The 25,008-nt window shown below is 37.1% G+C and overlaps 1 protein-coding gene across 1 annotated transcript in view; it reads right to left on the minus strand.

The window, feature by feature from the left end:
* LOC128639096 (urokinase plasminogen activator surface receptor-like) overlaps positions 1–25,008 on the minus strand; it is a 144,509-nt gene that overhangs the window by 22,761 nt on the left and 96,740 nt on the right. The window contains exon 2 of the mRNA XM_053691248.1: positions 16,757–16,876. Within this exon, the coding sequence (XP_053547223.1) occupies positions 16,757–16,876 (120 nt within the window). The remainder of the gene's footprint in view (positions 1–16,756; positions 16,877–25,008) is intronic.

The following is a 25,008-nucleotide window of genomic DNA, read 5'->3' on the forward strand; positions in this document are numbered from 1 at the left end:
TAGAAGAGCTTTGTGGCTTAAATATTGGAATGCTGACATGGTATCTAAGTCTTGATTACTATCTCTTTCTTTCCAAGGTACCAATTTATTTGGTTTTCAGTTGGAATAAATCCAAGCCTTTTAAGAAATCAAAGCCAGCTCCCAAGTACAAGGGTCACCTTTTTAGGCTTCCAGATAGATTCAGTGTTGATGACTCTGTCTCTAACAGACAAGAGACAATTAAAATTGGTTTCAGCTTGTTGGAACCTTCAGTCTCAATTGTTTCCTTCAGTGGCTATGTGCATGGAAGCTTCGGTCTCATGACTGCAGCATCGGATGTGATCCCCTTTGCTCAATTTCATATGAGACTTCTCCAGCTTTGTATGCTGAAGCAATGGTGCAGGGATTATACAAAGATATCACAATTAATATCCTTAAATCCCAATGTTCACTTTCTCTGCCTTGGTGGTTAGACCACCACCATATACTTCAAGGGGCCTCTTTTGTTCGTCCAACCTGGACTGTAATCATAACAGATGCAAGTCTTTCAGGTTGGGGAGCTGTCTGGGGAACTATGACAGCACAAGGGGTTTGCAAATCTCAAGAGGTGAGGTTACCAATCAATATTTTGGAACTCTGTGCTATTTTCAGGGCTCCTCAAATTTTGCCTCTGTTGAAGAGAGAACCATTCATTTGTTTTTAGACAGACAATGTCACAACTGTGGCATATGTCAATCTTCAGGGTGGGACTCACAGTCCCCTAGCTATGAAAGAAGTATCTCCGATACTTGCTTGGGCAGAATCCGGCTCTTGTCTATTTTCTGCGGTACATATCCCAGGTATAGACAATTGGGAAGTGAATTATCTCAGCCATCAGACTTTACATCCGGGGGATTGGTCTCTCAATCCAGATGTGTTTTTTCAGATTGTTCAGATGTGGGGTCTTCCAGAAATAGATCTGATGGTTTTTCATCTAAACAAGAGACTTCCCAGGTACCTATCCAGGTCCAGGGATCCTCAGGCAGAGTCGGTGGATGCATTAGCAGTTCCTTGGTTTTACCAACCTGCTTATATCTTCCCACCTCTAGCTCTTCTTCCAAGAGTGATTTCCAAAATCATCACGGAACATTCGTTTATGTTTCTGGTAGCTCCAACATGGCCTCACAGGTTCTGGTATGCGGACCTTGTCCGGATGTCCAGTTGTCAACCTTGGCCACTTCCTTTAAGACCAGACCTTCTGTCTCAAGGACATTTTTTTCCATCAGGATCTCAAATTGCTAAATTTGAAGGTAAGGAAATTGAACGCTTAGTGCTTAGTCTTAGAGTTTTCTCTGACTCAGTGATTGATACTATGTTACAGGCTCGTAAATCTGTCTAGGAAAATTTATTATCGAGTTTGGAAAACTTATATTTCATGGTGTTCTTCTCATAAATTGTCCTGGCATTCTTTTAGAATTCCTAGAATGATACGGTTTATTCAGGATGGTTTGGATAAAGGTTTATCTGCAAGTTCCTTGAAGGGACAAATCTCTGCTCGTTCTGTTTTATTTCACAGAAAGATTGCTAAGCTTCCTAATATTCACTGTTTTGTTCAGGCTTTGGTCCGTATCAAGCCTCTCATTAAAACAATCTCTCCTCCTTGGAGTCTTAATTTGGTTTTGAAAGCTTTCAGGCTCCTCCTTTTGAGCCTACGCATTCTTTGGATATTAAACTACTTTCTTGGAAAGTGTTGTTTCTTTTGGCTATCTCTTCTGCTAGAAGAGTTTCTGAATTATCTGCTCTTTCTTGTGAGTCACCTTTCCTGATTATTCATCAAGATAAGGCAGTTTTGCGGACTTCATTTAAAATTTTACCTAAAGTTGTGAATTCTAACAACATTAATAGGGAAATTGTTGTCCCCTTTTTGCGTCCTAATCCTAAGAATTCTTTGGAAAGATCCTTACATTCTCTGGATGTTGTAAGAGCTTTGAAATATTATGTTGAAGCTACTAAAGATTTCAGAAAGACTTCTAGTCTATTTGTTGTCTTTTCTGATTCTAGGAAAGGTCAGAAAGATTCTGCCATTTCCTTGACATCTTGGTTAAAGCTTTTGATTCATAAAGCTTATTTGGAGTCGGGTCAGGCCCCGCCTCAGAGAATCACAGCTCATTCTACTAGATCAGTCTCCACTTCGTGAGCTTTTAAGAATGAAGCTTCAGTTGATCAGATTTGCAAAGCAGTAACTAGGTCTTTTTTTGCATATATTTACTAAATTCTACCATTTTTATGTATTTGCCTCTTCGGAAGCAGTTTTTGGTAGAAAAGTTCTTCAGGCAGCTGTTTCAGTTTGATTCCTCTGCTTATGTTTTTAGTTTTTTTCTTTCATTTATGAGAAAAACATATTTTTTTTTTGGTTGTGAATTTAATTTTTTCAGCGGAAAATGGCTGTTTTTATTTTATCCCTCCCTCTCTAGTGACTCTTGTGTGGAGTTCCACATCTTGGGAATTTCTATACCATACATCACTAGCTCATGGACTCTTGCCAATTACATGAAAGAAAACATAATTTATGTAAGAACTTACCTGATAAATTCATTTCTTTCATATTGGCAAGAGTCCATGAGACCCACCCTTTTTATGGTCGTTATGTATTTTTGTATAAAGCACAATTATATTTTCAATTACTTTTTTGATGCTTTTTACTCCTTTTTTCTATCACCCCACTACTTGGCTATTCATTAAAACTGAATTGTGGGTGTGGTGAGGGGTGTATTTACAAGCATTTTGAGGTTTGGGAAACTTTGCCCCTCCTGATAGGAATGTATATCCCATACGTCACTAGCTCATGGACTCTTGGCAATATGAAATAAATTAATTTATCAGGTAAGTTCTTGCATACATTATGTTATTTCACATTCCAATGTGCTTCACATAGCAGAAATAAATAAACACAAATTTCTAAATATAGCTGATGGTATTTTGGTATAATATATATCTGTACCTATATATATATATATATATATATATATATATATATATATATATATATAGTTATAGATATACAGATATTAATAGGAAAATATATTTAGAAATACTTCAAACATATTTCCCTATTTGCAGAACATTGGAATGTGAAATATGAACAGTAAATAAATAGTTAACACATTTATTAAATATGAATATTGCATAAATTAGTTTTTACATGTTTTCAGCTACTTGGTAGCAAAGGGCTCCAAAGCACACACACATATATATATTTATATATGTGTGTGTGTCTATATATGTGTACTTATGTATTTATGTGTTTATATGTGTATATAAGTCTGTAAATACATATATACAAACATATAAGTACATAAATACATATGCATACATATACATTTATATACATATTTAGACATGTACATGTATGTATCTCTATGTTAAAGTTCTTTGCAGCCCTTTTTTTTCTAACACCTGAGATCTCATATATTTGTGCCTTTTTAACTTTTGTGTGTAATATTTTTTTTTATATAATTTTATTAGATGGTGCTATTATTACTGTAACTGTACTGTGTAATGTATTTTTGATGTGTTTATGACACTTTTTAGTTTTGTGAAACCGTTAACTACAACTCTGAGGTCAAGGTAATCATTCTAGCATAAATCACAATTGTGCTCACGCGTTCGCATTTTTTACAACTTGTAATACAAGCACAATTTAACTTGCGTTCAAACAAATGCAAAAAATCAATATTGCTCGCTCGCAAACAATAACCCTCCAGTCGTAATCTGGTGCAAAATGTCCATAAATAGCAACAGGTGATCTGATTATACATGCAACAAGACTATTAGAGAAGGTCTCACAGACTGATCAACACTCCTTGTTGTTAAAAAATCAATTATATGTCTGTGTATATATATATATTTATAATGAAGGTGTCTGAATAACAGTATTCATTGTCCATTAAGGATACAAAGCACACTTGAAAAATTGTTCACCTTGAGGGCTAGATTACAAGTGGCGTGCTATTTAGTGCTCACACTCGAGTGTAAACCTCGCTAGAAGTAATCTTTTAGTGCTCGTCGGGTAGTGTGCATATTACAAGCTGAAAGTAAAACATTTTTGCTCAAGTGAAACCCAATGCACGCTAACTTCAGGACTTTGGATATTGCTACTGTAAGATATCAAATACATGGCTATATACCATATACCTTTGAACTCTTATAAATATTTTTTATGAATATTTATGTGAATCATTTATATTAGATAATGTTTTTTATGAGTGTAACAGTATATTTTAATATATTTCATCTTGTGTTTTGTGCAACTTTTATTTTATCCCTAGCTATTTATGCAAGGTCTTCTGTCGCGCTAACCGGATGTGCATTAAATTTGATTGCGCTCTCGCACTCACATTCACTTGCAACTCGTAAAATTAGTGTAAATTAGGTATATATATTGTACAAAAAAGCATATATATATATATATATATATATATTTATTTATTAATAAATAGAACATATTCTGATATTTGCAGAACATTGGAATGTGAAATATTCATATTTTTATGTCAGATTAGAGAACATGAGAATATGTGATCAGGTTTGCACAAGAGTAGGTTGTCAGGTTTTTTCCACTTTTTTTTTCTCCATTCTTCTGTTATATTCATATTTAGTCAACTTTTTTTTTAACCAATCAAAAGATAGCTCATATGTTACTGCATTTATACACATATTCTGGATAAATTTCTTACTGAAACAAAAAAGTGAGAAATATAACGACAAAATGCTTATGAGAGAATTATTTTTTAAATTCCCAAGAATGTTACTAAATAATGGAATTTTATAAATTAACAAGAGTGATAAGGGAAATTCCCAATTTATAAATGTTCCTTAATTATTCATTTTTTCTGTGTTATATTCTGTACACTGGGATTTAAAGACATTGCATTCAGTTTTTCTTTTAGTTTTTATAGATTAAATATTATCCTTTTAGCTCCTAAAATTGGGATTATGGATCTCCATGTTCAGACATCAGTCTTCGGTCATATTTATAAATAATGTACAGTAATCTCATAAAAGCCCAATCATATTTATTTGTTATTTTTTTTTTTTTTAAAAAAGGAATTTTCCTTTCAACGTTTGTTTTGAGTGAATGCAAAGGCCTCTATTTATCATAGTCTGGCGGACCTGATCCAACAGTGCGGATCAGGTCCACCAGACCTTGCTGAATACGGCGAGCAATACGCTCGCCGTATTCAGCATTGCACCAGCAGCTCACAAGAGCTGCTGGTGCAACGCCGCCCCCTGCAGACTCGTGGCCAATGGGCCACCAGCAGGGGGGTGTCAATCAACCCGATCGTACTCGATCGGGTTGTATTATGGCGATGTGTCCCCGCCTGCTCAGAGCAGGCGAACAGGTTATGGAGCAGCGGTCTTTGTGACCGCTGCTTCATAACTGCTGTTTCTGGCGAGTCTGAAGATTCGCCAGAAACAGGGGCCATCAAGATCATTATGGAGCTTGTTAAATAGAGGCCAAAGACTGCACAGGACCTTATGATAAGCAAATCTTAAGTATAACAAATATAAATTAGAAATATTCAGATATTTTTACCTAATCACCTTAAGGGAAAACTAAGTCCAAATTTTCTATTTTATGATTAGGATAGAGCATACAACTTTCTAATTTACTCCTATTATCAAATTTGTCATTCTCTTTGTATCTTTAAATGAAAAAGTCAAAATGAAAGCTTAGGAGCCAACCCATTTTTGGTTCAGAACACTGGATAGAGCTTGCTGATTGGTGGCTACATTTAGCCACCAATCAAAAAGTGCAACCCAGGTACTGAACCAAAAATGGGTTAGCTTAAATTCCTGATGTTTCAAATAAAGATAGCAAGAAAACGAAGAACATTTTATAATAGGAGTAAATTAGAAAGTTGCTTTGTCTGAATCATGAAATAAATAATTTGGGTTTAGTATCTCTTTAATCTTGAACATTTTCATAAGTAAGCATGGATATGATGATGCTATGTTTTAGCCTATTCCAGTCTCAATGTTTCTGCATAAAATTATCTTTCAACATACAGTATATAGTGGTAAAAACTTGAGCAAATTTATTAAAAATGTTTTATTTGTCTTTCATCATTTTTAGATTTCTTCTGTAATGTTTTTTTCACACTAGTGATCTCCAGTCATCTGTGTGGCTGTTACCAGTGCTAAATTGATAAACTCAAAATCAGAGTTAGACAAAATATGGTTGATTACTAATATATAAAAAATCTGCCAAAATGCTTAGCTATTGGAATAATTGTGAATTCAAATCAGTTTGATGAGTTGCAGAATGAACAAATTAAATCAATAAAGTTTTGTAAAACATACCAAAACTTCCATCACCAACTTTTTTTCAGCTTCTGCAATGCTTTTGAGGTGCTCAACATAGTAAATACTCTTTGAAAATTCAGTCTTAAAAATGATTAAGTCAAACAATCCCCTTTTAAGAAGATATTATTATTAGTGACTTCCATTATCATATATTTTTGATGTTAAGGATATTTTTAAAATTGATCTGTTATTGAAAAATAGTGATTTTACTGGCATTACAAGTTACATTTTATGACCCTTAAATTTATTAATAAAGAATTTAATAATGTGGTTTTGAAGAATTTGGGTAATATATGAACTAGTTTTTTGGTTAAAATCCTAAAGTGAATTTGTATGTTTTTTTATATGTAAATGTATGTTTGATTGTTTTCATTGTTGACCACTAGATGGCAGAACACACAAAAAAAAGTAATTTCACTTGATATATTTAGTGGAGACTAGTCACAGCAGGGAGATTTATACTCAGTAATTTAATAACATTTGAAAACATTTTATGGTTTAGAAACTGTTAGTGAACACATATTTGTTATTGGATGCATTAAAGACAATTCCTTAAAATTTAGCATACTGCAACCAAATGTTTTTATTGAAGTGTTTTTAACCAATTTGTTTTTATAGCAAATGTAGACTCCAGGGAGAGTTTTATAAAATGCTGTCTTTCATAATGATCAAATAATTAATGAATTACAACCTAGGATATATTTGAAGCTATTTTACTAATGAATTATATCTGTTTAGAAGTGGTTTATAAATCCATGATTTTAAGAAATAGAATACTATGTTTATTTTTATAACTCAGTGCAAGGAAATTCTAGCACCTCTTCAGACTAATATAGAGTGTTATCATCTGTATTTTAGCACTTGTTAATTTAGGAATTATGAGAAATATGCCATAGGAAAGTGCCTGAAGATTACTTTTTCTAAACCAATACCTCCCAACATTTCCTAGCAGCTTTCCTAGACAGATAATCTAGGGGATGTGTGGGTGGTAGCCAACTATTGTTTTTGTTGACAGGGCCATGATTGGGAGAGGAGGGAACCATGGACAGGCCATGGTAGGGGGATGGGTGAGGCCAAGAGGAATTGGGAAGTGAACTGGTAGGAGATCGGGTAGTAACTGGATACTTGGGCCCCAATTTATCAAAGGTCTTGCGGACCTGATCCGACACTGCGGATCAGGTCCGCAAGACCTCGCTAAATGCGGAGAGCAATACGCTCTCCGCATTTAACATTGCACCAGCAGCTCACAAGAGCTGCTGGTGCAACGCTGCCCCCTGCTGACTCGCGGCCAATCGGCCGCCAGCAGGGAGGTGTCACTCAACTCGATCGTATTCGATCGGGTTGATTTCCGGCGATTCCTGTCCGCCTGCTCAGAACAGGCGGACAGGGTTATGGAGCAGCGGTCTTTAGACTGCTGCTTCATAAATTGTGTTTCTGGCAAGTCTGAAGATTCGCCAGAAACACGGCCCTTCAAGCTCCATACGGAGCTTGATAAATGGGCCTGTTAATCTTTTTTCTCCTGGCTGGAAACACTGCAGGGCAGTGGGCATTCCTCCTGGCCCTTGAACAATGCAGCTAAAAATGATTATATTTTATGTAGGGTACACCAATACATCAATTAGAGATGTCCTTTTGCATTTTTGCATCTGTGTAGGTATTAAAACTGTTAGATGAGTTGCATGCATATTTTCATTTAACCAAATGAATACCGGAAACCCAGATGATCTAGAACTTTTCACTAGCATATGTTTTTGGGCATAAATAATTAATATACAATTTTTAATGAGGATAAAATATAGCCCAGTAAGACAAAAACCGAAAGAATGACTGCATGAAAACGAGCCTTCCATTGCAGTCTATGGAAGCGCGCTCTTGTGAGCACAATGCTTCTGTGCAATGCGAACATGAGGTTGCGTTTGAATTGCACCTCACTTGTAATACCAGCGCACATTTGCATGTACTGGTATTACTCATTTGAGTGCAAATATTGCTTTCGTGTAAGCAGTATTTTGCGCTCAACTCGTAATCTGGCCCATATTCATGAAGGAGGGGAATTTCCTAGGTCCATATGCACGTAGAAGACTATGTATAATAGTTATAAGGCGTCTGGTTATTCCTTCTGTTGTACATAAGCATCAAACGAGGTGACGGCTCTTAGGAGTTGGGTCTTATTGGGTTGGTTGTAGATAAAGTGTTCTATTTGAAAGCAAGAGAACCAGGTATCAAGTGGGTATCTAATCTTATTTTGTGTTTTAATATGCCCATTTATTCAATAGTAGATAGACTTGGAACAGCCAATAGAATGAGAGTTCAATCGTATTGGCTGATTGGAACAGCCAATAGGATGAGAGCTCAATCCTATTGGCTGATTGGAACAGCCAATAGAATTTAAGCAGCTCTAATTCCTATTGGCTGATTGAAATCTTTCAGCCAATAGGAATGCAAGGGACGCCATCTTGGATTGCGTCACTTGCATTGAAGAATCAGTATGCAGTGGCAACCGTATGAAGAGGATGCTCTGCGCCGGATGACTTCAACAACTGTAAGAGGATCCTCGGGGGTTAGTGTTAGGTTTTTTAAGGGTTTTTTGGGTGGGGTTTTTTTAGATAAGGTTTGGGCAATGTAAAAGAACCCTTTTAAGGACAATGCCCATATAAATGCCTTTTTCAGGGCAATGTTTAGCTTAGGTTATTTTAGATCGTTTTTTAATTTGGGGGGGGGGGGGTTGGTTGGGTGGTGGATTTTACTGTTGGGGGGATGTTTGTATTTTTTGTTTACAGGTAAAAGAGCTGATATCTTTGGGGCAATGCCCCACAAAAGGCACTTTTAAGGGCCATTGGTAGTTTATTGTAGGCTAGGGTTTTTTTATTTTGGGGGGGCTTTTTTATTTTGATAGGGCTATTAGATTAGGTGTAATTCTTTTTTATTTTTGATAATTTGTTTGTTATTTTTCGTAATTTAGTTACATTTTATTTTTAGTATTTGTAGTGTTTTGTTTATTTTTTGTAACGTTAGGTTTTAGTGTAAGGCAGATTAGGTTTTATTTCACAGGTAAGTTTGTATTTATTTTAACTAGGTAGTTAGTATAAAGTTAATAACTATTTACTAACTAGTCTACCTAATTTAAATAAATACAAACTTACCTGTCAAATAAAAATAAAACCTAAGCTAGCTACAATATAACTATTAGTTATATTGTAGCTAGCTTAGGTTTTATTTCACAGGAAAGCTTGTATTTCGTTATAAATAGGTACTATTTAGTTAATAATTGTAACTTTATTTTAACTCTAGTTTAATTATGTTAAAGTTAGGGGGTGTAAGGGTTTGAGTTAGGCTTAGGGTTAGGTTTAGGGGTTAATATATTTATTTAGTGGTAGTGATGTGGGAGGCCACAGGTTTAGGGGTTAATACATTTAGTATAGTTGCGGCGACATTGGGAGCGGCAGATTAGGGGTTAATAATATTATTTAGGTTGCAGCGATGTCGGGGGCAGCAGAATAGGGGTTAATAACTGTAGGCGTTGGAGATGTCGGGGGCCGCAGATTAGGGGTGTTTAGACGTGGGATTTATGTTAGGGTGTTAGGTTTAAATGTACCTTTTATTTTCCCCATATGCATCAATGGGGCTGCATTACAGAGCTTTTCATTCCGCGACCGCAGGTGTTAGGCTTTTTTTTTGCTGGCTCTCCCCATTGATGTCTATGGGGAAATTGTGCACGAGCACGTCAAACACAGCGCTTGTTTTCGGTGCTCTATGGAGCTCAACGCAACCATATCGCTCGCAGAAGCCTGTTTTTTTTAAACTTGTAATGGCAGCGCTATAGGGAGTGAAATAATGCCGCTTTTGTTGCGGTCATTAAAACCCTATAGCATTTAAAACTCGTAATCTAGGTGTTACTGATTTGTGTTGCGCTTCTGTGGCGCAGTAGAATTTCAGCCGATCACGTGATCAGCTTTTCGTATTCGGTCTTTCAGCAGGCCGACTGCAGAGTGAGAGCGTGTTTCTGGAAAATAGTGCACAGTTCATCCGGATGCTCAGGGAATTCAGACAGTAACTCCTTTTAATCTAGAGAGGATTTGGTGAAGGTAGGCACCTCAGTTAAAGGCTGAGGTGCGGGGTTCCTGAGTATAGGATTATTATTAGCGCATATTTTGTTATATATTGTCATTATTTTTTTTAGGTAAAAAGTATTTTCTTTTTTCTGCAGAAAGCATTGATTATTTCTATTTTTAGATAATAGCACAGATCAAGAACATGATCAATTAAATGCTTGTCTTTTGTGTTTAGAAGCTCAGATTGCTTCTCCTATGTAATTCTGTTCCTCATGTGTTAAAAAGACTTTACAATGTAAAGAAAGAATTTTAGTTATTGAGCCTCAGGATGATGCTGTTCAAGTAATTCCACAGCTTTCTCCTGTAACGTCCCAAGCCTCTATGGGGACACAAGCAGTGCCCTGCGTTTCCTCTATAGCTCCAAGTGGAGCATATTTGAAAGCAGAAATTGCCGTGCAGGTATCCTCAGCGGTATCAGCAGCTTTAGCTGCTTTTCCTATATTAAAGGGAAAGCGTAAGAGGAGTAGGAATTCAGACAGAAAGGTTTCTGATTCCAGTAGCTTATCTCAGATGGCTCTTCCTCTTAGATCTGATGATGAAGATGTGTCAGAACTTTCTGAGGGTGAAATCTCAGATTCGGATAGTGTAATTCCTTCATTTGAAACTGACGGCAGTTCCTTCAGATTTAAGCTTGAAAACATTTGTGTTTTGCTAAAGGAGGTTTTAGCTACTTTGAATGACTCTGACACACCTGTCATGGATAATCCTAAGAAGTCTAGTAAACTTAATAAATAGTTTGAAGTTTCTTATATTAAGGAGGTATTCCCGGTCCCAGACCGGTCTACAGACATTATTACACAGGAGTGGGAGAAGCCGGGGGTATCCTTTTCCCCATCTCCTATTTTAAAGTAAAATGTTCCCAGTAGCATATGGTTCCTAAAGTAGAAGGAGCTAGTTCTACTCTAGCCAAGAGGACAACTATTCCTATTGAGGATAGTTGCTCTTTTAAAGATCCGATGGATAAAAAGATGGAGGTTTATTTAAAGAGAGTTTACATTCATCTAGGTCTTTTATGGCAACCTGCAGTATGTATTGCCACTGTGACTAGTGCAGCGTCTTACTGGTTTGGTGAATTGTCTGACTCTCTTCAGGTAGATACTCTTTTAGATGAGATTCAAGACAGAATTAAAGCTCTTAAGCTGGCTAATTCTTTTATTTTGGATGCTATTTTGCAGGTGATTAAACTGAGTGCTAAGTCATCTAGCTTTGCCGTTCTAGGCCGTAGAGCCTTGTGGCTGTAATCTTGGTCAGCAGACGTTTCCTCTAAGGTCAAATTTTTGGCTCTCCCTTATGAGGGAAAGACATTGTTTGGTCCATGGCTTACAGAAATTATTTCTGATATTACGGGTGGAAAAGGATCCTTTCTACCTCAAGATAGAAAGAATAGAATAAAAGGTGGTCAGAGTAATTTTTGTTCCTTTCATAACTTCAGAGGTAAGTCTTCCCCTACATCTACCAAGCAGGATAAATCCAAGCCCTCTTGGAAGCCCAGTCAGTCTTGGAACTGGGGCAGGTTTCATCTCTCAAGATTATCTGCAGACCAGACAAAGAGAGGAGCGTTCTTGAATTGTGTTCAAGATCTCGCCTCCCTGGTAGTTATTGTACCTGTTCCAGTTCAGGAACAGGGTCTGGGGTTTTATTTCAATCTGTTTGTAGTTCCCAAAAAAGACAACATTCAGACCAATACTAGACCTAAAGTTTTTAAACAAATTTCTCAGAGTGCCATCTTTCAAGATGGAGATGATACGTTCCATTCTTCCTTTAGTACAAGAGGGTCAGTTCATGAAGACCATAGATAGATAATAAAGGATGCTTACATTCATGTTCCCATTCACAGGGATCATCACAAATTACTGAGGTTTGCCTTTCTGGAAAGGCACTTTCAGTTTGTGGCACTTCCGTTCGGCCTTGCTACAGCTCCCAGAATTTTTTTCAAAGGTTCTGGGAGCTCTCTTAGCAGTGATCAGGTCTCAAGGTATTGCTGTGGCTCCATATCTGGATGACATACTGATCCAGGCACCATCTTTTCAACAAGCAAAATCTCACACTGAGATCTTGTTGTCTTTTCTTCGCTCTCACGGTTGGAAGATAAATCTGGAAAAGAGTTCCCTTGTTCCAACCACAATGGTAGTGTTCTTGGACTATAATAGACTCCCTATTGATGATTTTTTTCTGACGGAAGTTAGAAAAGCAAAGATTCTGTCCTCTTGCCTCACACTTCAGTCTTCTGTTCGACCTTCAGTGGCTCAATGTATGGAGGTAATTGGACTAATGGTTGCTTGCATGATATTGTTCCTTTTGCTCGGTTCCATTTCAGAGCTCTACAATTTTGTATGCTCAGACAATGGAACGGGGATTCTGCAAATCTATCCCAGAGGATAGATTTAGATCAGTTGACAAGAGACTCTCTACTGTGGTGGTTTTCTCTGGGAAATCTATCTCAGGGCACATGCTTTCGGAGACCTTCCTGGGTGATTGTCACCATGGACACCAGCCTGCTGGGCTGGGGAGCTGTCTGGGATACTTTAAAGGCACAGGGCCTGTGGACTCGGGAAGAGTCTGTTCTACCAATCAACATCTTGGAGTTAAGAGCGATTTTCAATGATCTGATGACATGGCCTCAGTTGGTCTCAGTTCAGTTTATCAGATTTCAGTCAGACAACATAACCTCGGTGGCTTACATCAACCATCAGGGAGGAACTCGGAGTTCCTTAGCCATGAAGGAGGTGACTCGAATTATCCTGTGGGCAGAAGCTCACAACTGCTATCTTTCTGCCATCCACAATCCAGGAGTGGACAACTGGGAAGCGGATGTTCTGAGCAGACAGACTTTTCATCCCGGGGAGTGGGAAATCCATCCGGAGGTGTTTTCCAGCCTGACCTTAAAATGGGGGATTCCGGAGCTGTATCTGATGATATCTCAGCAGAATGCCAAGCTCCCAAAGCACGGTTCGAGGTTGAAGAATCCACAGGCAGCTCTGATAGATGCTCTGGTGGTCCCCTGGAATTTCAGGATGGCATACCTGTTTCTCTGTTTGCTCTCCTTCCACAAGTCATTGCTTGTATCAAGCAGGAGAGGGTGTCAGTGATTCTCGTAGCTCCTGCGTGACCTAGTGGAAATGTCTTCTCTTCCACCTTGGAGACTTCCTCTGAGGAAGGACCTTCTACTTCAGGGTCCCTTCTTTCATCCAAATTTTGTTTCTCAAGCTGACTGCTTTGAGATTGAACACTTAGTTCTATCTAAGCATGGGTTTCTGAGTCAGTCATTGAGACCACGATCCAGGCTTTCAAGCCTGTTACTAGGAAGATTTACCATAAGATATGGCATAAATATCTTTATTGGTGTGAATCCAAGGGTTACTCTTGGAGTAGGGTTAGGATTCCTAGGATTTTGTCTTTTCTCCAGGAAGGTGTGGAGAAGGGCCTGTCAGCAAGTACTCTGAAAGGTCAGATCTCTGCTTTGTCCATTTTGTTACATAAGCGTCTGGTGAATATGCCAGATGTGCAATTTTTTTGTCAGGCACTGATCAGAATCAGGCCTGTGTTTAAGTCAGTTTCTCCTCCTTGGAGTCTTAATCGTGTACTTAAAGTTTTGTAGCAGGCTCCGTTTGAGCCAATGCATTCCTTAAATATTAAATTGTTATCTTGGAAGGTTTTGCTTCTTGTTGCTATTTCTTCTGCTTGGAGAGTTTCGGAACTTTGCAGTATGATTCTCCCTATCTTATCTTTCATGCTGATAAGGTGGTTCTACGTACTAAATTAGGTTTCCTCCCTAAAGTTTTTTCAAATAAGAACATTAATCAGGAAATTGTTGTTCCTTCCCTATGTCCTAATCCTTCTTGTCATAAGGAACGTTTGTTACACAACCTGGATGTTGTGCGTGCCCTGAAATTCTATCTACAGACGACTAAGGATTTTCGCCAGTCTTCTGCCCTGTTTGTTTGTTTCTCCGGGAAATGAAAGGGTCAGAAAGCTACAGCTACTTCTCTTTCTTTTTGGTTGAGAAGTATTATTCGTTTGGCTTATGAGACTGCTGGACAGCAGCCTCCTGAGAACATTACAGCTCATTCTACTAGGGCTGTTTCTTCTTCGTGGGCTTTCAAGAATGAAGCTTCTGTGGAACAGATTTTCAAGGCGGCATCTTGGTCTTCTCTGCATACTTTTTAAAAATTTTACAAATTTGATACTTTTGCCTCAGCTGAGACTTCTTTTGGGAGAAAGGTTCATCTAGCGGCGGTGCCTTCTGTTTAGGTTACCTGTCTTGTCCCTCCCTAATCATCTGTGTCCCAAAAGTAATTGATTTACGCAATCTTACAGAAAGTATAAAGGATTATGACTGACCCCTTAGTGTTTAAAACATTAGAGTAAATGTAACACATAGGAAAATAATTTTAAAACAATAAAAATGATCGACTGACATGGGCATTGTACAAGCAGACACTTGTGCAATGTTAAATGCGGGCAGCAATACTTTCTGCGATCCCGGGCGGACAAGTTCGCGGAAGCAAACCTCGTCTGTATGCCCTTTGATAAATGAGCCTTATAGAGCGTTTTAGTTTTAACACAAGAATGTTCATTTAAGCTAAGGAGTTTTATGCATACCTACAAATTAGGAATTATTATGGACAATTGATAGAAAAGTTTGGCAATATCTGGTCTCTGAGGGCAATAGAGACTAGTCTTAAATTACATAAGGCAAGGATAAATCCAATTTTAATATGGTACAATCCTCCGATGCTCAGTTCAGGCAAATCTTACTAAGAAAAGATCCAACTGAAATGGCTGAGAGACTTTACCGAGATCTCCTCCAAAGATCTACAGCAAAGTTTCAGGACGATGCATAAAGCATCAGGTAATATTGGGTGGAGAGAATCACATATGAAATTTTTATACAAAGCATACATTACACCAGCAGATATGTCCAGATGGTCTAAGCGAGAGGAATATAGTTGCTCTAGATGCAGATTTCAGAAGGCAGACCTCAGTCATTGTATGTGAACGTGCCCGAAAATTAAAAAAAATTGTAATAGGGTAAATTACTGGATAAACAGAGAGAGAGAGAGACCAGGCTCAGTGCCAGTCATGTTTTCTTTTTGCAGGATAGGGGTAAGGACAGGGAAAATACAGCTCTAATAAATAAAGCAATATTAATCAGACCCAATATGTTGTTGAGGTCTTGGAAAGCTAAAAATAGTCAGACCATGAGGGAATTTAATAACAAAATACTATTACAGATTCACTTGGAGCAATATGAGGTCAACCCCCCCAGCCCCCCTGCCGCAGGAGAAAACAATTAGCATGTTTTATTCAGAAATGGTTGAGGGTGATAGTATCCTTCCCTGAACCACTCCAGAACCAGATAATTTTCCCATTCAGGAAATCTGATTATTTCAGCATGGTGCTATTAACAGGCAGACTCCCCAGTGCTTGGGCGGACTGACTGGGAGAGAGGAGGCGAGCTGGGGAGGAGAAGGAGGATTCCTTTCCTTTTCCCTTTTTTTGTTTGTTTTGTTTTGTTTTGTCCCCATAGATAAAGGAAGTGAGTAGGAGAGTTCAGAGAGTACAGAAGGGATAGGGTTAAATCAGAAAGAACTGACCAAATATTAAAGCGACACAATAACACCCCATTGTGTCAGGTCGTCCATGTGCAGTTAGTAGTCTACAAATAAGATAAAATACACAGCAAAGTATTTTTATGTAATCGTCTGTTGAAAGTTGAATCATATAAATCATTATTAATTGTCAATTTGCAGATACATCTAGGTATTGTACATAGGATCCAACGTGGTTTGTATTATGCGACTTGTAATTAATTCTGCACTCTTATTTTTTTTTCTTCTCTCATGTTTTGAGAAATGTCATGTTAAGTTAATTGCAGATATGATTATGAATTTGTAAATGTACTATCAACTGTTAGGATGCAGGCATACCTAGATACTGTGTATAGGATTTAACATGGCTTGTATAATGTAACTTGTTGATCATTTTTTTTGCATTTTGATATTTCTTTGGCTCATGTTATGAGAAATTTTCTGTCAAGACTACCGTAGAGATGATTATGAAAACAATACAAATCATATTTAAAAAAAAAAAAAAAGAATGTTTATGAAAGCAGTTCTTATTTAACCCTTAAGTGGCCAGAGAAGTCATTAAAACACAACTAGCCATATACTGTAACCCATGTGTTAGAGAAACATTTTCTAACCCTATTGTTGGGGCCTAAGATATTGGGAAGGAAACCATTGATCTCCACAATCAAGCCATATTTTAACAGTATAAAAAAAACAACTCTTGAATAATCTGCACACACACAACTTTACCCATTATAGAGAGTGTGTTTGTAGCAGCACACACATAATCATGTGAAGGGCACTTCCTCTCTTGACCTATGCACGAGCTTTCATCAACAGCTGAACACTGCATACATAAGAGCGAGGAACCTGAAATACAGCAAAAAATACTGGTTAACTGTACTACAGATTCTATCAGTGTTGTTACTTTAAAAACATTAAACAAAATTAAGCAATATTCATACAATAAAATGATTCACTTTTCTATATGACCATAGTATTGTATGGTATCAACTTTATATGTGAACTGTGCTGCTGGGGTTGAATTGTATTTTGTGTGCCGTGTTAGATGTGAAAAAAGCACATAGGCCCTTCATGCAGCTGCCTTGCTTGTGTGATTGCAATCAGTTAGCACCATCAAATAGAAAAAAAAATTACACAATACCAGGGGGCTGCTATAAAATGAAATAAAGATAGTTGCCTAAATGTGACATATACATATACAGTATATACATATATACAGCATAGACTAAACAAGAATCCATATCATTCAAATGCCATACTTTGTATTTTGAAAGGGACATTGAACACATTGAGATGATAAGTAAAATTATAAATCATATATATATATATATATATAAATAAACAACTCTGCAATATACTTTCATTATTTATTTTGTCTCCTTTTCCTGTAAATTCATTTTGAAACTGTGAGCTTTTAAGTTCCTCTTAGAAATGAATGTGCAGAACACTGTTATATTCCATACAGCCATCGGCTGCACACTCTAGTGACCTATTTATAAATTACTCTAATTGGCCACAGCAGAGAAGGTAACCTAATTTACAAAGCTGCAGTGAAGCAATTCAAAAGGACATTTTTTAAAAGATGGTAACAGAATAATTTATTCTGACACCTTATACGTTATATCTTGGATACGGATACTATTTCATACTATTTGCTGTGATATAAAGATGAACACAAAACTTACACTAAGGGATTAATCCTGAAAAATCAACTACCACTTCCATATCTATTTAGTCCATTACTTTGAAGGACATAAGAAGATAACTGCAAACTGAGACTGTTTATTTTTATATATCTTTTATTCCATATTCAATATCTATTTTTACAGTTATTTTTTAGGTTAGCCAGCCTATACACTATGAAGCATATATTGGATTAATGCATATATAATTTTAGAATATTTGTTTGCTGATAATAAACCTTTCATGTAATTGGCAAGAGTCCATGAGCTAGTGACGTATGGGATATACAATCCTACCAGGAGGGGCAAAATTTCCCAAACCTCAAAATGCCTATACATACAACCCTCACCACACCCACAATTCAGTTTTACAAACTTTGCCTCCTATGGAGGTGGTGAAGTAAGTTTGTGCTTAGATTCTACGTTGACATGCGCTTCTCAGCATTTTGAAGCCCAATTCCTCTCAGAGTACAGTGAATGTCAGAGGGATGTGAAGAGAGTATCACCTATTGAATGCAATGGTTTTCCTCGCGGGAGATCTATTTCATAGGTTTTCTGTTATCGGTCGTAGAGATTCATCTCCTACCTCCCTTATTCAGATCGACGATATACTTTCATATTCCATTACCTCTACTGATAACTGTTTCAGTACTGGTTTGGCTATCTGCTATATGTGGATAGGTGTCTTTCGGTAAGTATGTTTTCATTACTTAAGACACTCTCAGCTATGGTTTGGCACTTTATGCATTAATATAAAGTTCTAAATATATGTATTGTACTTATATTTGCCATGAGTCAGGTTTATGTATATTTCCTTTTGCAGACTATCAGTTTCATATTTGGGAAAAAACATATTTAGGAAAAAAAAAATCTTACCTGGGGTATAGTCTTTTCTCAATTGACTGCTTTTTCATTAAATTTCACTGGCAAAATTAGGCTTGCAAGGGCGCAAAATGCCAAAGTTTATTGCGTCATTCTTGATGCGAGAATGTTTTTGGCGCGAAGGTACATCCAATGATGATGCAAATTCGTCATTTCCGGCGTCTTAGTTAACGCCGAGTTCCTTGCACAAGGTTGCGTCTACAATGTCATGAGTGTGTCATTTCCGGATGTTGTTAGCGCCAAAAAAAATTCAGTTTGCGTTGTGCGTCATACTTGGCACCAAACAATTTCATTATTTAAAACCCCATTCCTATATGCCTCTTGCCTTTTTTTCTATGTCAGAGGACTATGCTGTTTGCATTTTTTCCCCATTCCTGAAACTGTCATATAAGGAAATTGACAATTTTGCTTTTTATGTTGTTTTTTCTCTTACATTTGCAAGATGTCTCAATCTGATCCTGTCTCAGAAACCACTATTGGAACCCTGCTGCCTGATAACAGTTCTACCAAAGCTAAGTGCATTTGTTGTAAATTTGTGGAGATTATATCTACAGCTGTGGTATGTAATAGTTGTCATGATAAGCTTTTACATGCAGAGAATGTGTCTATCAGTAATAGTACAATGCCTGTTGTTCCTTCAACATCTAATGTACATGATATACCTGTGAATATAAAAGATTTTATTGCTGATGCAATTCAGAAGGCTTTGTCTGCCATCCCGCCTTCTAATAAATGTAAAAGGTCTTTTAAAACTTCTCATAAATTTGATGAATTTTCAAATGACCGACAACATACTGAATTATTCTCCTCTGAAGAGGCTCTATCTGATTTAGAAGATCCTTCCTCATATATTGACACTGACAAATCTACTTATTTATTTAAAATGGAGTATATTTGTCCCTTGTTAAAAGAGGTGTTGATTACATTGGATATTGAGGAAACTAGTCCTCTTGATATTAAAACTAGTAAACATTTAAATTCTGTTTATAAACCTCCTGTGGTTACTCCAGAGGTTTTTATAGTTCCTAATGCTATTTCTGATATGATGTCTAAGGAATGGAATAGGCCTGATACTTCTTTTATTTCTTCTTCAAGGTTTAAAAAATGGTATCCTTTGCCAGAAGTTAGATTGGAGTTTGGGGAAAAGATCCCCAAAGTTGATGGGGCTATTTCTACTCGTACTACTATTCCTATGGAAGATAGTACTTCTTTTAAAGACCCTTTAGATAGGAAACTTGAATCTTATCTAAGGAAAGTTTATTTATATTCTGGCTATCTTCTCAGGCCTGCCATTTCTATGGCTGATGTTGCAGCTGCATCAACTTTTTGGTTGTAAAGCTTAGCGGAACAGGAAATGGATACTGATTTGTCTAGTATTGTTCGCTTGCTTCAACATGCTAATCATTTTATCTGATGCCATTTTTTATATCATCAAAATTGATGTTAAATCTATGTCTTTAGCTATTTTAGCTAGAAGAGCTTTGTGGCTCAAATATTGGAATTCTGACATGGTATCTAAGTCTAGATTACTATCTCTTTCTTTCCAAGGTAATAAGTTATTTGGTTCTCAGTTGGATTCGATTATTTCAACTATCACAGGGGGGAACGGAGTTTTTATGCCTCAGGATAAAAGACCTAAGCATAAATCTATAGCTTCTAATCGTTTTCATTCCTTCCGACAAAATAAGGAACAGAAACCTAATCCTTCCCCCAAAGAATCTGGTTTCAATTGGAAACCTTCAAGTTGGAGTAAATCCAAACCGTTTAAGAAATCAAAGCCAGCCCCCAAGTCTGCATGAAGGTGTGGGCCTCATTCCTGCTCAGCTGGTAGGGGCAGATTAAGATTCTTCCAAAACATTTGGGCAGATTCTGTCCAAAATCAATGGATTCAGAGTATTGTCTCTCAAGGGTACCGAAAAGGATTCAGAGTAAGACCTCCTGTGAGAAGATTTTTTCTCTCACACATCCCAGCAAATCCAGTAAAGGCTCAGGATTTTCTGAAGTGTGTTTCAGACCTGGAGCTTTCAGGGGTAATCATACCAGTTCCGTTTCAGGAACAGGGTCTGGGGTTTTATTCAAATCTATTCATTGTCCCAAAAAAAGAAAATTAATTCAGGCCAGTTCTGGATCTGAACATTTTGAATCGTTATTTAAAAGTGCCAACTTTCAAAATGGTGACTATAAGGACTATTCAGCCTTTTGTTCAGCAAGGACATTATATGTCAAAAATAGACTTACAGGATGCATATCTTCATATTCCGATTCATCCAGACCACTATCAGTTTCTGAGATTCTATTTTCTAGACAAGCATTACCAATTTGTCACTCTTCCATTTGGCCTAGTGACAGCTCCAAGAATCTTTTCAAAAATTCTTGGTGCCCTACTCTCTGTAATCAGAGAATGGGGTATTGTGGTGTTTCCTTATTTGGACGTCACCTTTTTAGGTTTCCAGATAGATTCAGTGTCCATGAGACGATTAAAATTGGTTTCACCTTGTCAGAACCTTGAGTCTCAATCATTCCCTTCAGTAGCTATGTGCATGGAAGTTTTAGGTCTCATGACTGCAGCATCGGACGCAATCCCCTTTGTTAGTTTTCATATGACACCTCTCCAGCTTTGTATGCTGAACCAATGGTGCAGGGATTATACAAAGATATCACAATTAATATCCTTAAATCCCAATACTCGACTCTCTCTGACTTGGTGGTTAGATCACCATCGTATAGTTCAAGGGGCCTCTTTTGTTTGTCCAACCTGGACTGTGATCACAACAGATGCAAGTCTTTCAGGTTGGGGAGCTGTCTGGGGATCTCTGACAGCACAAGGGGTTTGGAAATCTCAAGCGGCGAGGTTACCATTCAATATTTTAGAACTCCGTGCTATTTTCAGGGCTCTTCAGGTTTGGCCTCTGTTGAAAAGAGAACCGTTCATTTGTTTTCAGACAGACAATATCATAACTGTGGCATATGTCAATCATCAGGGTGGGACTCACAGTCCCCAAGCTATGAAAGAAGTGTCTCGGATACTTGTTTGGGTGGAATCCAGCTCCTGTCTAATTTCTACGGTTCATATCCCAGGTATAGACAATTGGGAAGCGGATTATCTCAGCCGTCAGACTTTACATCCGGGGGAGTGGTCGCTCCATCCAGATGTGTTTTCTCAGATTGTTCAGATGTGGAATCTTCCAGAAATAGATCTGATGGCTTCCCATCTAAACAAGAAACTACCCAGGTACCTGTCCAGGTCCAGAGATCCTCAGGCGGAAGCTGTGGATGCGTTAGCGGTTCCTTGGTGTTATGAACCTGCTTATATCTTCCCGCCTCTGGTTCTTCTTCCAAGAGTGATTTCCAAGATCATCATGGAACAATCATTTGTGTTGCTGGTAGCTCCCGCATAGACTCAAAGGTTCTGGTATGCGGATCTTGTTCGTATGTCCAGTTGTCAACCTTGGCCACTTCCATTAAGGTCTTCTGTCTCAAGGTCCGTTTTTCCATCAGGATCTCAAATCCTTACATTTAAAGGTATGGAAATTGAATGCCTAGTGATTAGCCATAGAGGTTTCTCTGACTCAGTGATTAATACAATGTTACAGGCTCATAAATCTGTTTCTAGGAAGATTTATTATCGAGTTTGGAAGACTTATATTTCCTGTTGTTCTTCTCATAAATTCTCTTGGCATTCTTTTAGAATTCCTAGAATTTTACAGTTTTTTCAGGATGGTTTGATTAAGGGTTTGTCTGCAAGTTCCTTGAAGGAACAAATCTCTGCTCTTTCTGCTCTTTCTGTTTAATTTCACAGAAAGCTTCCTGATATTCACTGTTTTGTACAGGCTTTGGTCCATATTAAGCCTGTCATTAAATCAATTTCTCCTTCTTGGAGTCTTAATTTGGTTTTGAAGGCTTTACAGGCTCCTCCGTTTGAGCCTATGCATTCTTTGGAAATTAAACTACTTTCTTGGAAAGTGTTGTTCCTTTTGGCCATCTTTTCTGCTAGAAGAGTTTCCGAATTATCTGCTTTTTCTTGTGAATCTCCTTTTCTGTTTTTCCATCAGGATAAGGCAGTTTTGCGGACTTCATTTAAATTTCTACCTAAGGTTGTGAATTCTAAGAACATTAATAGAGAAATTATTGTTCCTTATTTGTGTCCTAATCCTAAGAATTCTTTGGAGAGATCCTTGCTTTCTTTGGATGTGGTAAGAGCTTTGAAATATTATGTTGAAGCTACTAAAGATTTCAGGAAGACTTCTAGTCTATTTGTTATCTTTTCTGGTTCTAGGAAAGGTCAGAAGGCTTCTGCCATTTCCTTGGCATCTTGGTTAAAGCTTTTGATTCATCAGGCTTATTTGGAGTCGGGTCAGGCCCCACCTCAGAGAAATACAGCTCATTCTACTAGATCAGACTCCACTTCATGGGCTTTTAAGAATGAAGCTTCAGTTGATCAGATTTGCAAAGCAGCAACCTGGTCTTCTTTGCATACATTTACTAAATTCTACCGTTTTGATGTATTTGCTTCTTCAGAAGCAGTTTTTGGTAGAAAAGTTTTTCAGGCAGCTGTTTCAGTTTGATTCCTCTGCTTATGTTTAAGTTTTTTCTTTTTATTATGAAAATAAACTTATATTTTGGGTTGTGGATAATTCTTTTCAGCGGAAAATGGCTGTTATTATTTTATCTCTCCCTCTCTAGTGACTCTTCTGTGGAGTTCCACATCTTGGGTATTACTATCCCATATGTCACTAGCTCATGGACTCTTGCCAATTACATGAAAGAAAACATAATTTATGTATGAACTTACCTGATAAATTAATTTCTTTCATATTGGCAAGAGTCCATGAGACCCACCCTTTTTATGATGGTTATAATTTTTTTATAAAGCACAATTATTTCCAAATTCCTTTGTTGATGCTTTTTACTCCTTTCTTTATCACCCTAATACTTGGCTATTCATTAAACTGAATTGTGGGTGTGGTGAGGGGTGTATTTATAGGCATTTTGAGGTTTGGGAAACTTTGCCCCTCCCGGTAGTATTGTATATCCCATACGTCACTAGCTCATGGACTCTTGCCAATATGAAAGAAATGAATTTATCAGGTAAGTTCAGACATAAATTAGGTTTTCTTTCATGTAATTGGCAAGAGTTCTTACATAAATTAATTTTTGTTTGCATATATATATATATATATATATATATATATATATATATATATATATATTCTTTAATTCAGTTATTTAACTATACTATGGTCTCCACAGCTACTTGCTTATACCACTATAGAATTTTTGTGACTCATATATCATAAAGATAATAGCTTTTTACCACTTCTCTTCATTCAGCTTATTTTTTTATTTTTTTTAAACTTAGTGAGGAAGACTACCTTTTGAAGAGCAGTCTATCTTCTGCTGCGCCAAAAAATCTTAAAACAGTATCACCTAGCTTACAAGTTTTGCGCTATAGAGGGTGCGAAAAGAACGCAACAAAAGTTGCGTTATTTTATCCTCCGTAGCGCTGCCATTACAAGTTTTTGAAAAGCCGCCTTTTGCGTGCGATATGGTGGCAATGAGATCTATACCGCACAAAATCCAAGCGCTGCTTTGAAGTGCTCGTGCACGCTTTCCCCATAGACATCAATGGGGAGAGAGTGTTAGAAAAAAAATAACACCTGAAGCTCAGAATGAAAAGCTCTGTAACGCAACCCCATTGATGTCTATGTGGAAAAAAAAAGTTATGTTTAAACCTAACACCCTAACATAAACCCCAGGTCTAAACACCCCTAATCTGCTGCCCCCGTCATTGCCGACACCTACATAAAGTTATTAACCCCTAATCTGCCACTCCCGATATCGCTGCCATTATAATAAAGTTATTAACCCCTATTCCCCCGCATCCCAACATCACCCACTCTATAATAAAGATATTAACCCCTATTCTGCCGCTCCCTGACAACTTTGCCACTAAATAACGTTATTAACCCCTAAACCTCCTGCCTCTCACATCACTAAATAAACCTATTAACCCCTAAATCGACAGCCCCCCACATTGCAAAAAAACTAAATTAAACCATTAACCCCTAAACCTAACAGCCCCCTAACTTTAAATTAAAATTACAATATCCCTATCTTAAAATAAATAAAAACTTACCTGGGAAATTAAAGAAAACTAAGTTTAAACTATAAATTAAACTAACATTACTATTATACTAAAATTAAAATAACTATAAATTAAATAAATTAAATTACACATTAAAAAAACCTAACACTACTAAAAAAAAATTAAATCTACAATTACATAAAATATAAAATACTAAATTACAAAAAATAAAAAAATACTAAATTACAAAAAATAACAAACAAAAATATCCAAAATAAAAACAATTACACCTAATCTAATAGCCCTTTAAAAATATAAAAGCACCCCCC

This window comes from Bombina bombina, chromosome 8 (genome assembly GCF_027579735.1).
Source record: "Bombina bombina isolate aBomBom1 chromosome 8, aBomBom1.pri, whole genome shotgun sequence".
In the NCBI taxonomy this organism is placed as follows: Eukaryota; Metazoa; Chordata; class Amphibia; order Anura; family Bombinatoridae; genus Bombina; species Bombina bombina.